Source organism: Arachis ipaensis, chromosome B08 (genome assembly GCF_000816755.2).
Source record: "Arachis ipaensis cultivar K30076 chromosome B08, Araip1.1, whole genome shotgun sequence".
Classification (NCBI taxonomy): Eukaryota; Viridiplantae; Streptophyta; class Magnoliopsida; order Fabales; family Fabaceae; genus Arachis; species Arachis ipaensis.
Window position 1 is genome coordinate 1,116,207 of NC_029792.2, and position 14,582 is coordinate 1,130,788.

The following is a 14,582-nucleotide window of genomic DNA, read 5'->3' on the forward strand; positions in this document are numbered from 1 at the left end:
AATAAAAATAATAATAATAATAATAATAATAATAATAATAATAATAATAATAATAATAATAATTTGTAATCTAAATCAATTTTGCCATCGTATACAGTACTTGTTTGGAGTTTTTTTGATCCATGTGCCTCAATTTTGAATTGTGAAGGTCAATTCAATTGGTAAATGGTAGTAAATTAGCCATAATTCAATGATTTAATTTATGCATGATTTTTAGCTAGGGGCTAAAAAAACAAATAGATAGTTCCAAATTGATAGAAAGATTCAAAAGTATATTAAAAAAATTAAGTGGTAATTAAATTCATCATTTCTTTAATATCCATATTTAACATATATAATATATTTGAAAAACTAAAAAATTCAATTAAAAAAACATAACTACAATTCTTGAAATTAAATTAGATGAATCGAATTTGTTGTACATAAAAAATAATAAATATAATATTACGAATTATGAATTCATTTGAAAGAAGGAAACGTGCATTCATGTCATATCGTTTCAAAGTTTATTAATTATTTTTTGATGGAATAATTTCTTTAATTTTCAGATCTCTTCTGCCGTTTTCAAACTCTTCGTATTTTATGTATTACTTTATTGTAAAGTAGGTTACTCATGTTTGATTAATAACTAATAAGCTTACAAAAGTGTTTATTCAACGTCATTCTATTTTTTAATGTCACAATTAAATATATGACAGTATAAATTAAAGCTGGACCATCATGTTGCAACGTATTAATCTAATTAAAACTTCTGGAAATTGTTTAGTATGTATCACTGATCTGAATGCGAAAGCCTGATGATGCTAACTATAAAGCTACAAGATATTATTATTATTATTATCATAATTAATTAAGATGTGACTATATTATATGATTCTAATAGAAGTATATAATATATGAAGAACAGAACAAAATTAGTTAGAAGGTGGCCAAACGTGAAGTCCATGCACAATTCACAACTAATCATAAATCATGGAACATGGATCACCAACTTCAGCAGCAATTGAAGTTATCACATAGAAAACCAGAAACCACACATACACAAAAAATTGAGACCATATGTTATAACTTTAATTCAAACTATTAAAAATTAGGTAAACAATTAAATTAATCTTTGAAAAATAAAATATTTTTTAAATTTGTCTTTAAATTTTTTTTCAATCAAATTAGTTTATCAAAAAATTAAAAGTTAATCATATTTGTCATTTAATCATTTTATTAATAATTTTTTTAATAGTTGATATTGTAAAATGTTAATTGACAACACATATTAGACCTAATATGTCTAATTGAACATTAACCTAATATGTCTAATTGGACATTAATCAAATATGTTTATAAAATTTTATTACTTTACTTATTTTTCTCAATTATATAAAGGTTTAATTACTTAATTGAAAAAAAAATTGGTACAGAGACTCAATTAAAAAGAAAAAAATATAAGGACCTAATTAAAAATTTTGCGAAACTATAGGAACCAATAGAGTAATTAAACCTTATATAAACTCTATTCCCAAAATGACATAGCGACTAAACTAATAAATTTTCATAAATACATTTGGTCAGCGTCGAAGCGTCCAATCGAACATGTTATGTGTCCTGTATTCTATTAGTTAACATTTTACATTATCAATAGTTGACAGAAATTATTAATGGAATAACTAAAAGATAAATATGATTAATTTATAATCTTTGAAAAAATAATTTAATTGATAAAATCTGTTAAGAGAATGAATTTAGAGAAAATCTCAATTTTTATGTCACCCATTAAGTATTTATGTAGATAAGGGAAAATGGTTAGTTCAGAGTTATTAATGTGAGATAGCTCTATGGTTGAGGCCAATTTATAGCGTTAGGCTCTGCACAAATTCTGATTCACTTTCTTACTTCTCTGCCTCCCAAGTAACATGATGTCACATGTATGAACCTTTGGCAGAATTGGAACACCATTGTGTTTCAGACTTTCAGTTTCATCCTAAATTTGCAATTATTCTTAAGAAAAAAAAAAATCTTAATATCTTTATCTGTGTTCTCTTCACTTCTCTATATGTCTCTATCTCCATTGGTTACTACTCACATGTCACAAAAGAAAAGAACTCTCCTCTCTTTTCTCTCTTTGCATTGAGGATTGGGCTACTTGGGTTGTTAAAAGTTCCAAACTTTGTCTCATTTCTTTTCATGGTGGTCCATTCCCTTGTGCTTGGTTTTGGTTTTGACAACCCCTTTTCATCATTTTCTTTTTCCTTTCATTCTGTGCCATGGCGTTAATACTACCCAAATGATGATGCTGGAAGTGCAAGTGTAGCAAAGTAAGCAAATGCATTTACGTTAAAGCTTTGAGCTTTTGCAAGTTTAAAGTTGAATGAACCATAAGAAAAAAAGAGGGTGTTTGACAAGACAACCCCTTGAGCTCATTGAAGGTCTTAGTTTTCATGCATATGTTCACATTGCCTGGTTTTTGAGGATATTTTTTCTTGTTATTCTCTTTTTCTTTTTTAATCATATAAAGTTTTGTTATTCCCAATGAGGAACTGTTACGAGCTTGACTCTACAGGGTTTTCATTTTGTTTACTACAATAATATTAAACAGAAAAGTGTATGATATGTTGATATCTTTGTTTTATATTCTTATTTTTTAGCTTAATGTTCAATGTCCAATAGAGTAGAATGATAGAAAAACAATATATGATAATAGAGAAAAAGAAAGGTTTGGATCTCATCCCTAGTGTCTTTTTTCTCTTCTTTGTTTGATAGTTGCCAAATTATGTTTCTGTATCTTCTAAACCAACAAGATGTCAGGTACCAGTTCTTTCTTGTGGCTTGTCTCTCACATTGTTTTGGATTTCTTCTTTTTCTTCATTCATCCAAATCACTGTTTTTCTACTTTTTAATTGAAATGACATTTGGGACTGTGCAGAGTGAAAAAACTAGTACTGAACTTTGAGTGGCTCAGAGAGCTAAAATAACCTTTATCTTAAGTCATATCAGTGGCAATTGAAACTCATGGTTACTGTTTCTTTTGGTGTAGAGGGGTTCCTCTAAGGTCATGTCAACAGTAAATCCAGCTAGTTGGATCCATGTTTTGACTTGGAGGTTGATTTGAAGGCTCAAAGGCAAAGCCAATGCAAAACTGAAAAGGCATGTTCTTTGGTTCAGTGAGCAGTGCTTTTCAATCTTCATGGATTTCTTTTTTCTCACACTTGAAATCTACATTGCACTGTGAGCTGGGGAATGCAGCATGTTGCTTTCTGAGCCAAAAGGGTCACATGGATTCTTCACGGATTTGATACTATTTTGGGAACCTAGCTACATGCAGAAACCATCTTGTTCTTGAGTGAAGAAAAAGCAAGTTCATGAGGAAGTTAAAAAGAGGAGTTGTTTGCATTTGATTAAAAAGGTCTTATTACTGGTTTCTCTGCTATTGCTTGATGATTGAAAAGGTGGGGTGGGGCCAAAGGAGTGAATTTGATCATGTTCATCTGATACGCTTCTCCAACTTCTTGTTTAGTATATACAAATACATGTCTTTGATGGTTATTCACTGAAACCTGTTATAGCTTTTGTGGGATTGTTGGTGGTGGTGGTGGTAGTGGTGGTGGTGGTGGTGATGATGAGTCGAGAACAGCATAAGCGAGGGAAGGAAGAAAAAGGTTCAGATGGTGCTGAGAAGGTTATTGTTGCTGTTAAGGCATCAAAGGAAATTCCAAAGACAGCACTTGTTTGGTCTCTGACTCATGTTGTTCAACCTGGGGATTGCATTACACTAATAGTGGTTGTGCCTTCTTCACAAAGTTTTGGTAAACCTTCTATTTGCTTCCATATGCTCATTGTTTCTGTGCTTTCTTTCCTTTTTGTCAGATAATACTTCTCTTTTACAAAGTACTGAATAGTTTAGATGCTGTCCTATGTGGCACTCACAGGTTCTAGCATTCAAGTTGTTATTATTGTTGATTGAGAATTTTGAAACATAGCTATTTTGTTTGGTATCTTTTACCTGAATATTTTTGTGCAAATATGCAGGAAGAAGATTATGGGGTTTTCCAAGGTTTGCTGGTGACTGTGCCAACACTCAAAAGAAATCTCATTCTCCAACTAGTTCAGAGCAGAAGAGTGAGATTACTGATTCTTTCTCTCAGATGATTCTTCAGCTCCATGACATCTATGATCCAAATAAGGTTAGAATCCTTTGATGTATGTATTGTTAGGTTCATCTTTGTTGCTGTTTCAGTATCATTATTTTAAAACTGTTTTCCTTGTTCAACAGATAAATGTCAAGATTAAAATTGTTTCTGGATCACCTTGTGGAGCAGTGGCTGCAGAAGCTAGAAAGGCCCAAGCCAATTGGGTTGTATTAGACAAGTAATTAGTGATAACAAAATTGATGAATTCTCAATTCCTGGTTTAATTTACAATTTTATTGATCTGAGATGATAGTTTTTTGCTTTTGGTATTTATTTTGGTTGTGCTTTCTTTGCAGGCAGCTAAAACAAGAAGAAAAGCAGTGTATGGAAGAGCTGCATTGCAACATTGTTGTTATGAAACAATCCCAAGCGAAAGTGCTCCGGTTGAATTTGAATGGATCACAAAAGAAGGATCTTGAAGAAGCAGCTCCATTACATTCCAAGCAAGATGGGAAGCTTGGAAGACAAGCCAAGAATAAGAATGATTCTTTGAGTTCCATAAAAGGAGCAGTTGTCACCCCAACTAGTAGTCCAGATGTAGGGACGCCTTCTACTGCGACTGAAGCCGGTACTTCATCTGTTTCAAGCTCTGATCCTGGAACTTCACCATTCTTTGTTTCTGAGATGAATAATGGTGAGTCAAAGAAAGAGGAAACTATTAAACGAAATGAAGAAGTTGATGCTAGTTCAGACTCGGATAGCGAAAAGTTGTCCCTATCCTCAGCAACCTTGAGATTCCAACCATGGATCAAAGATTTACTTTTATGCAAACAATCATCTCAATGCAGAGAAGAAGGATGCCATAGCAAGAATCAAACATCCACAGCTAGAGCTTTGATGGAAAAGTTCTCAAGGCTAGAAAGAGAAGCTGAAATGGAGATCTCAAGCCATATGAATGAGTTGGATTTGAGTGGAAATGTAAGAGAAGCAATAACATTATCAAGAAATGCTCCACCTGGTCCACCTCCATTGTGTTCAATATGCCAACACAAGGCTCCTGTTTTTGGGAAACCTCCAAGGTGGTTCAGCTATGCGGAGTTGGAACTCGCTACGAGTGGATTCTCTCAAGCTAATTTCTTGGCAGAAGGGGGATTTGGCTCTGTTCACAGAGGGGTCTTACCTGATGGACAAGTCATTGCTGTGAAGCAGCATAAACTGGCTAGTTCTCAGGGTGATGTTGAATTTTGCTCAGAGGTTGAAGTCCTCAGCTGTGCTCAGCATCGAAACGTTGTAATGCTCATTGGATTCTGTATTGAGAATAAGAGAAGGTTGCTGGTTTATGAGTACATATGTAATGGATCTCTGGACACTCACTTATATGGTAATTTTACTTGCTTCTGCTTCTAACTTTTGAGTTGGTTTGAACTTATTGAAGTAATTCTAGATGCTAAGTTCATATAATTGTAAACTGACATTATTTTTTCAGGGAAAAAACAGGAACCATTAGAATGGTCAGCGCGTCAAAGAATTGCCGTTGGAGCTGCTAGAGGCTTGAGATATCTTCATGAGGAGTGCAGAGTAGGCTGCATTATCCACCGTGACATGCGGCCGAATAACATTCTTATCACCCATGATTTTGAGCCACTGGTAGGTGAAAAGGAAGACCTTTAGTACATCATCCTCTGCAGTTTCTTTTTTCATGAAAACATTGTGTTGAATTGTGCAATGCAAGGTTGGTGATTTTGGGCTAGCAAGGTGGCAGCAACATAGAGACACTGGTGTGGAAACTAGAGTGATTGGAACATTTGGGTAATTATTTTTTCATCATCTAACTTGTCATTGTAATATAACAAACATGCAACTAACTATGCTCTAATTTGTTGATATTCTGTTCTGTTTTTAGGTATTTGGCTCCTGAATATGCTCAAAGCGGCCAAATAACAGAAAAGGCTGATGTTTACTCCTTTGGGGTGGTATTGGTGGAGCTTGTTACCGGACGAAAAGCTGTCGATCTTAGCAGGCCGAAGGGGCAGCAATGTCTTACTGAATGGGTGAGTTAAGGGAGGACTATTAATATATTGGTGAAAATTCACGTGCAGTTGTCTTCTTGCAAAGATGATTTTTAAGAGTTTAGTTTAGTCAAATATATCAAATCACCTAACGTTTCTTAACTATTATCTTCAGACGAAGACAACTGCATGTGAATAGTCACCTTATATTATGTCTAAGATCTTTGCATCATTTCAAGAGTATAAATGTTAATATGAAAACTTGTATTATGAAGGCACGACCATTGCTAGCAGAATATGCAATTGAGGAACTAATTGATCCGAGATTGGGAAATAACTATGCAGAAAATGAGGTCAATTGCATGCTTCATGCAGCTTCATTATGCATGAGGAGAGATCCTTATTCCAGACCACGCATGTCACAGGTGAACAAAACCATCATGTTTCTAAGCAAGTTTTACTTTGATTTAATCAGCTACATGATGTAATCCTAACTCTTTTGTTTGTATTAGGTTCTCAGAATACTGGAGGGTGACATGATCATGGACACAAATTACATTACAGCTACCACTCCCACCACCACATAAAGATGATATATTTTCTTGTTTTAAGAATGTCATGTAATTTTGTACTTGTATTCTGATCTGTACAGTATAGTAGGAAACTAGGATAGTGTCCAATAAGTAGAAGCAGCCTTTTGTGCTTTTTCAGGTACAGTTACAATGTCTTCCAATTTTACAGTGAGAATGTGAAATGTCTTTAGATGTGTGGTGTATGTTACATCAATTGCCTAATGTTTTAATTGTTTAAAGAGTAAATTAACCGTTTTCAGTTTGATCTCTAAAAAAAATACACAAAAGATTAGTTTAATCTTAAGAAAAACTTGTCATGTTAAGTTAATCTTTAAAAAAGATACACATAATATTAGTTTAATTTCTAAAAAGTTTATGATACTTATTTGTTCCTAAAAGGTACACATGATTTTTTTTTTTTTAATAAAGATAGGAGACTCGAACCCACAACCTGTTAATTGAGTATAGAGAGATTATGCCATTTGAGTTATAACTCATTGGCTAAAAGATACACATGATTACTTCTATTCTTCGAAAATAAAAAATATATAATTAAAGTGAGACAAAAACTAAAAAGTTATGTATTTATTGAGTTTAATTGTTTCTACAGTCATTTAATTAATCACATGTTTCTTTAGATAGTTATTTTTGTCCATTTCATTTTTTGTAATTAGATGTATGTATAAAATTATTTTATATTGATAGTATATTTAAATTAAATTTTTTATTAAAAAATAATTAAAAAAACTTCTGCACTGCTAATAAATTAATTATAAATTTTAGTTTTGCTAAAATGTATTTCAAAATCTTATTTTAAGAATATCATAAAAAATATTTGAATAAAATTTTTAAAATTTTTGATATATTACGTATATCAAAAAGTAGAAACTCAGGTGCAGTCTACTTCATATGAAGTTGATAATTGAGAGTCGATAGACTAAATTTTTATCTAACAACTATTAGTTATCAACTTCACATAAAATCGCCTGCAGGTAAGTTTTTACTGTATCAAAAACTTAAATTTATATATATTAGACAACCAGTCAAACGGAGTTAATTAACTTTTCTCCACACCAAAGAAAAGGAGAGAAAAAAAAAAAAAAAAGAGTCAACAACAAACAAAGGGAGAAAAGAAATTAAGAAACAGTGACGGCATAACGCAGTGAATCTTCTTACTCCGTTGGGTTAGGGTTCGCTGTGAATCTTCTTCAACCTCATTTGATTCGCCACTCCCTCTTCTTCATTTCATTTCCAGAATACGGTAATATTTTGCGCAAACTCAATGGACTCTGAAGCTGAACCTCCTGAAACTGAAAACCCACCCAAAAGGTTAAACACTTAAAACTTTTTTTCTCTTTCAATCATTTCATTCTGTTCTATGTGTATGCATGTGTGCGTGTTTTCGATTATTTAGATACTTAATTAAATGTAAACTACCATAATCACGATCGCTTCTTTGTTAGTAAAAGTATTAGGTAGCTAGCTAGCAGGAATATTCGATTCATTTTTTCAGCTTGTTTATGTTGCCTATAGTATCTTCTAGAATAATCTTCCCCTTACTATTCAAAGTTAAGTTAGATTAACATAATGTATTCTATGTTAGAATTCTAATATAATTCTAAAGCATGCTTTGTTCTGTGGTGCTTATAAATTCAAAAGTTAATAGATGATAGGATCTTTTATATGTCAAGAGACTAGAGGAGGGTTATGTATGTTAGAGCATGTGACATCATCTTAAATTGTTTAAAGAATGCGTAATTCATTCAATTACAGACACAAGTGCTCGGCATGCTATAAGCAATACAAGAAAAAGGAGCATCTTATTGAGCACATGAAAATCTCTTACCACTCTCTTCATCAGCCGAGATGTGGGGTTTGTCAAAAGCATTGCAAATCTTTTGAGTCTCTCAGGGAGCATCTTACCGGTTAGTTTCCGAATCCATTGCAAGTTCAAGTGTAATTGCTTTTGTGATCTTACTCCCCGCTTTTAGTTTTTTATTCCCCTTCGCGTCTTTATGTTGTAGGTCCTTTGCCAAAAGGACTTTGTGCAACAATTTTCTCTCAACAAGGTTGTCAACTTTGCTTGTCAATATTTGATAGTGCCGTATCTCTCAGGGAGCATTTAGAAACATGCCGCTTATCTTCCCCTGCTCCTATGGTAAGTTGATTGTTGGCAGCATAAAGCACCTATATCAAATAAAATGTGTTATCTGTACTTTTAACCACGACCTGCTAAAGAAAACCTGCTAGCGACCAATGCGCTTTGTCTTCTATTTTATGTTTTTGTGTGGATGTTTATGTTTGGCATGAAGCTGTTTTCCAGGGAACCGATGCAATGCCCTATATAAGCTCCCAAATTGACGATCTAGATTCCTATGATGAAAATGGTGCTGGTGGACGTCCTAGAGCAATTGCAATGGATTGTGAAATGGTTGGTGGTGGGAGTGATGGAACGCTGGAAATTTGTGCAAGAGTATGCTTGGTTGACGAAGACGAGAATTTAATCTTCCACACATATGTACAGCCAATAATCCCTGTTACTAACTACAGGTACATTAAACTTGTATGGTATTTGTCCTGTTCTATCCAAGAGAAAGGTGGAAAAATGATCCAAGAGCATTGGAGTTGACTTCACTTTACATTTTCAGATATGATATAACTGGGTTGACTGAAGAGAATCTTAGAAATGCTATGCCACTGAAGGAGGTTCAGAAAAATGTATTGCAAATTCTATATAACGGAGAATCCACTGGCAAAGTTCTAGATGGGGGGAAGGCCAGGCTTCTTGTGGGGCATGACTTAGAACACGATTTTGATTGCTTGAAATTGAATTATCCCAAACACTTGCTGAGGTAGGTCTTTGTAGAGTGAAATTTATGTTGTGCTAATTCATTCCAAATATCATACTTTATTATAATAGGCTTATTCTCTGACCCCCACCCCCTCCTCCCAAAAAAAAAAAAGAAAAAGAAAAAGAAAAAGAGGATTATTTTTGTATGTTGAAATGCTATCAGGTTTGTTGTTGAATTCACTTTTGAATTATCATTTACTTCAGCAATAATTTCTTTTAGCAAAAATGAGCTAGATTTTTGTGATCCATGTTCCATCCTATTCATTTGCTTGGATATATATCTTACATTGAATTATGCTAGGTTGATTAAATATTTTTATTCTTTGAATGGATATTTTTAGTTTGGCAGCAGTTTTTTTATTTTTTGAGATGCTTGATCTCACTTTATGCCAATGCCTATATTTTGTGTGAAGGGACACTGCAAAGTATCGACCATTGATGAAGACAAACTTGGTTAGCCATTCGCTCAAGTATCTTACCCGAACATATCTAGGGCAAGTTAACTTTTTCCTTGAGTTTCTTTCAGTCTTAATTGTCTCTTCCGCATTTTGCCTTCTGTTTTTTAAAATCTTGCATTTACATTGCGCCTGAATTTAGTTGCTCTAGGTTAAACATGATAGATTCTTGGAAAGACTATATAGTTTTATGTTGATACAATATCATCATTAGCTAGGAATTGCAGATCCTATGCAATTTTTAAGCTGTCTCATGTAGGGCTTTGGCTTTTACAGTTATGATATCCAAAGCGGCGCTCATGATCCATATGAAGACTGTATTTCTGTGATGAGACTATATAAGAGAATTCGAGGTCAAATTCATAAGGAGGAAGGCTATGGAACATTGACTTCCAATAACAACATAGGCAAGTCCGATTGTTGGGAATCCGAGAAAGTAAGTAACCTCACACCAGATGAACTATATGCCATGTCAAGATCAGACTACAGATGTTGGTGTTTGGATTTGAGACCAAACTTGGCACCCTGATTTTATTCATATCTTCAATGCGTCTAACTACACGGATTTGGGGGAAATGTTTTGGCATGTTCCTTTACGTAAATGTCTTACTAAGCCTCCGGGATAAGAAAACGAAGTAATTGGAGGAAAAACAGGCACTATGTTTTGGAACTTTTGTAGATATTTATAAAGCTTTGTTTCAATCACCTGCCTAGTTTTAGAATTTGGACTCATGCTGCATTTTGATGATAATTGAAACATCACACAAGGATAAAACAGGATTTTGACTTGGTCGTTGATCCACCTTCAATGGAGCTACTCGTAGATCTAAGGTTATGGCTGTTTAAATTGCAATACACAAACAACGTTGAAGGAAACTTTGAGAAAAGAAAAATATTGGTTATCTATTACCTTCCAAAAAAATGCCGAATTGAGCAAAATAATTAATTAGGTATGATTTTTTAGAGATGAAATCCAACCAACCAAACATCACATATGAATACTTTTATCATTGCTACTTTGTGTCAATTTTATTTAAAGGGACCCCTATTGTTTCTCTCGTTGAATTATTTTTTAATTAATTAATTTATTTTTATCTCAACTACTACTTCCAAACTAAAACCCACCCGCAACAGAGAATTAAATTTAGTCCATACTTCATATCTTGCAGTAAAATTCAATATAAAATAAAATAAAATAAATCAAAGCTGAACGAAGTTCTCCCAAGCATTATTGCAACTTTCTTCACAAACCCCCTAAAGAGGAAAATTTAAAAAAAGAAAATTCAAACATAAATCTGAAGGGGGATAAAAAAGAGGAACATTTTGAAAAATATAAAAAATCTAAAAATTTTCGCTAACAATAAACCAAATTACAAAATGATGGTTGAAAATTGAAAACATCAACACCAAGTTACCACCACAACGTGAACAATAACCAACAACAAAAAGAACAAAGATTAGAATAATATGAATCTCTTCATCATAATCACAACTTAGAAGAATGAAATTCAAGAGGAAGAAGCAACACCAGGGTGATGATGGTGGTGGTGTTGTACCAATCCAGCAGCCTCCTCCTCATCAAAGAACAAGTCGTCCGTCCGGCGCAGCGCGGCGTGCACCACCACCAGAACCACACCGACGAGGAGCGCGATGAGTATGTTTGCGGTGGCACCGGTGAGCAGCAAGAGCACGACGGTGAGCACTGACATGACGATGAGGATGACGCGGTCACTGATGAGGCGGCCAAAGATCGTGAGTGGCTCGTCGCGGAGGAAGTAGAGGAAGAGCCACGCGGCCATGAGAACGACGAAGACGATGAGCGAGATCGGGTGCCATAGGAGGCTGAGGAAGAGAACAAGGAGAACGACGATGGCGTAGTTCATCTGGAAGTAAGCGATGTTGGTGCGCACGCGCGAGAGCGCGTCTGAGAATCCAGATGGGAGACCGAAGGAGTGGAGGTTGAACATGAGCTTCCATGGGCGGCGCGTGCCTAGACCCTCCTTGATCCGCTGCTTGGCGCGTGAGAGGAACTCCAGATTTGAGGAGGGAGAAGAGGAGGTTGGGATGGTTCCGTACGTCGTCATCGGTGTCTAAGCTTGGAAGTGAAGAAGACGACGAAGGATATTGACCAGCTTTTGGGGATTTTTCTTAGAGAGAACGTGCTGATGGAAAATGGAAAATGGTGAATGAACGCTGAATCATTAATNNNTGTGCTATAGTTGCTGAACTCGTGGGACTATGAATGATATCTTTCCTTTTATTCATATTGGGTTCATCATTCATTGGAAATTTTTATCCGAATAACTAATTAATAATTAATTTCTTTTTATTATTTTCGGATTAAGTTGGGGGTTTTAATTTGTATTCTCTTTTGGGGTTGTGTACTTGTAAGTTGTAACTTTTGTTTCTCTAGTTTACAAACTCCTAAATCCTAATATTTGGTTAATTAGATTTTTTTCCTCAAGTCTAATTCAGGTTAAAAATTATCTTCTAGTCACTAGTCTTATCGAATAAGGTTCCGTTTGGATAAACAGCTTAATTAAATTTCTTAAGATGATTAAAAAAGATTTATGAATAAATAATTTTATTATAAATATGATATATAATAGAATATAGAGAAAAGGACAAATAGGTTCCTAACCTTTTGCCTCGAGGACATTTTTGTCCCCGACCATTGAAAAATACTTTGAAGTCCCTGACCTTCACAAAACTTGGACGGATCAGTCCCTAACGGAGGCATTTGGACGGATCAGTCCCTGACGGAAGCATTTGGACGGAGGGACTGATCCGTCCAAATTTTGTGAAGGTCAGGGACTTAAAAGTATTTTTCAATGGTCAAGGACAAAAATGTCCGCGGGGCAAAAGGTGAGGGACTTATTTGTCCTTTTCTCTAGAATATAATAGCAGTGTTTAAGCGATTTTCTCTAATTGAATAAGGTTTTGTTAGTGTTGTATACTCTATAATTATGTTGTAAATATATAGGAGAATTTACAATTGATGATGTGAACAATCATGTGCCACGAAAAGAGGAGTTCTTGATTGAATATACTATAGTTGAGTAGGATGGAAATGTCACTTGACTTTGTGAAGAAGGAGAATTTATTAACATTTCCGTTTCGATTTCATCTCTTAAATGTTGCTTTTATCACACAATAATACTACATCAATAATACAAATGTCCCCTCATGTGTTTTATTAGTGATTGAAATAAATCTCAATATTCTGTTTAGTATAAAGTGGAAGACAAAAATTGAAACAAGAATGAAATTCTAATTTAATTTGTACAAAGAGTAAAATTAGAATTAACTAATTGAAATAAAGGTATTTTAGGTATAAAATGTTATTCAAGTTTCCGTCTCTATCTCTACAAATTTTAGTCTCCTGTATCCCAATTTTTTGAAAGTACTGAAATACTAAAATTTTGGAGATAGAGACAGAAATTTTAGTACCAGTCTCTGAACCAACAAATATGATACTGAGTTTTAGTCTCCCAATCTCTGTCTCAGTACCTCAAAACAAACGCTACCTTATGATTGTTACATGTTAATGTAACTTTTATGTTATCGTAGCATATATTTATTTATTTTTGTCTAAGGTTTAAAACTTCTAATGACGAAACATGATACAGTTCTTTCATAGATTATGATAAGTTCTAAGTTTGAACAAACTGATGAACATAAAACAATGTCACATATCATACATTGAGCAATGAATCAGCAATAATATTATGAAATTTATAATTGAATTTGGAGAGGACATGAGTTGGGTGGATAAGGGCACTTTAAACATTGTAGGGACGGCAAATCAAAAAACAAAAGGCGACGGCAATGTAACGACTATAACTAAACCCAAAGCAAATAATAAAACAACGTGTGACCAAGTCAGAAAAGCCACGTGTCCACTATGAAATGTCCCAGAACATTGCCAAAAAATCTTTCTTATGCATTTTTTAAAAGTTTGGTTTATTTGGTCAAATAAGCATAAACATCATCAACATGACAACTCACTTCATCCACGTTTCATTATTCATGTATTACTATGATTTCGTTAATGAATTCTTTTATGAATAAACATGATATAGTATGCAGTGTTCCCTTTTTGACCATGCACTACTAAACACAAGATTTTTGTGAAGATATAAATTAGTGATGGTGCATAACTGTGATTTGGATCCATCATCATCATCAATATGATTTGATGGTTAATGAAGAATTTCATCTATTTTAGTAGTTGTTGTGCTATTAGATTAGTTGCCAAGTGCCAACATAGATGCCCGCAAATCAAATATAACCTTGTCCAAAAATTAGAGTAAACAATAAATCAGTTCCTGATTTTTTATTTGAAATAGGGCTGGAAGTGAGTCGAGTTGAGCCGAGCTAAACCAAGTTCAAGCTCGACTCACCAAAATTGAGTTTGGCTTACAGCTCGACTCATTAACAATCGAGCCTATTTCTTAAGTTCAAACTCGGCTCACCAAAAGCTCACGAGCTGGCTCAAATAATAGAAATATAAATACATAATCTATAATTTTATATCAATAAATTATAACTTATATATTTTAAAAAATATTTAA

The 14,582-nt window shown here is 33.9% G+C and overlaps 3 protein-coding genes across 5 annotated transcripts; 2 read left to right on the forward strand and 1 right to left on the reverse strand.

Annotated features, from left to right (window-relative positions):
* Positions 1,849-6,948, forward strand: LOC107614063 (inactive protein kinase SELMODRAFT_444075). Of its 3 annotated transcripts, none has more exons than XM_016316290.2 (10): positions 1,849-2,309; positions 3,029-3,797; positions 4,021-4,175; positions 4,265-4,359; positions 4,478-5,502; positions 5,608-5,768; positions 5,854-5,930; positions 6,025-6,172; positions 6,406-6,555; positions 6,643-6,948. In XM_016316290.2, the coding sequence occupies exons 2-10, from the start codon at positions 3,608-3,610 to the stop codon at positions 6,715-6,717; spliced, it is 2,076 nt and encodes a 691-aa protein (XP_016171776.1). In that variant the 5' UTR covers positions 1,849-2,309; positions 3,029-3,607; the 3' UTR covers positions 6,718-6,948. The 3 variants fall into 3 exon arrangements, with proteins under 3 accessions (XP_016171776.1, XP_020964144.1, XP_020964143.1); XM_021108485.1 differs by lacking the exon at positions 1,849-2,309 and adding an exon at positions 2,402-2,420; XM_021108484.1 differs by lacking the exon at positions 1,849-2,309 and adding an exon at positions 2,550-2,799.
* LOC107614056 (apoptosis-enhancing nuclease) lies at positions 7,740-10,810 on the forward strand. The gene is made up of 7 exons (XM_016316282.2): positions 7,740-8,031; positions 8,476-8,627; positions 8,727-8,860; positions 9,026-9,252; positions 9,351-9,554; positions 9,967-10,047; positions 10,285-10,810. Exons 1-7 carry the CDS (start codon positions 7,985-7,987, stop codon positions 10,535-10,537), a joined length of 1,098 nt encoding a protein of 365 aa, XP_016171768.1. The 5' UTR covers positions 7,740-7,984; the 3' UTR covers positions 10,538-10,810.
* LOC107612708 (PRA1 family protein F3) lies at positions 11,172-12,208 on the reverse strand. The gene has a single exon (XM_016314417.2). It carries the CDS (start codon positions 12,090-12,092, stop codon positions 11,517-11,519), a length of 576 nt encoding a protein of 191 aa, XP_016169903.1. The 5' UTR covers positions 12,093-12,208; the 3' UTR covers positions 11,172-11,516.

Excerpts from the sequence above, each read along its gene's own strand:
- LOC107614063 (XM_016316290.2), top strand. The coding sequence starts at position 3,608 with ATGATGAGTCGAGAACAGCATAAGCGAGGGAAGGAAGAAAAAGGTTCA. Across the intron at positions 5,503-5,607 it reads TCTGGACACTCACTTATATG|GGAAAAAACAGGAACCATTA; the intron begins GTAATTTTACTT and ends TTATTTTTTCAG. Across the intron at positions 5,931-6,024 it reads AGAGTGATTGGAACATTTGG|GTATTTGGCTCCTGAATATG; the intron begins GTAATTATTTTT and ends TTCTGTTTTTAG.
- LOC107614056 (XM_016316282.2), top strand. The coding sequence starts at position 7,985 with ATGGACTCTGAAGCTGAACCTCCTGAAACTGAAAACCCACCCAAAAG. Across the intron at positions 9,253-9,350 it reads ATCCCTGTTACTAACTACAG|ATATGATATAACTGGGTTGA; the intron begins GTACATTAAACT and ends TTACATTTTCAG. Across the intron at positions 10,048-10,284 it reads CTTACCCGAACATATCTAGG|TTATGATATCCAAAGCGGCG; the intron begins GCAAGTTAACTT and ends TGGCTTTTACAG.
- LOC107612708 (XM_016314417.2), bottom strand. The coding sequence starts at position 12,092 with ATGACGACGTACGGAACCATCCCAACCTCCTCTTCTCCCTCCTCAAAT.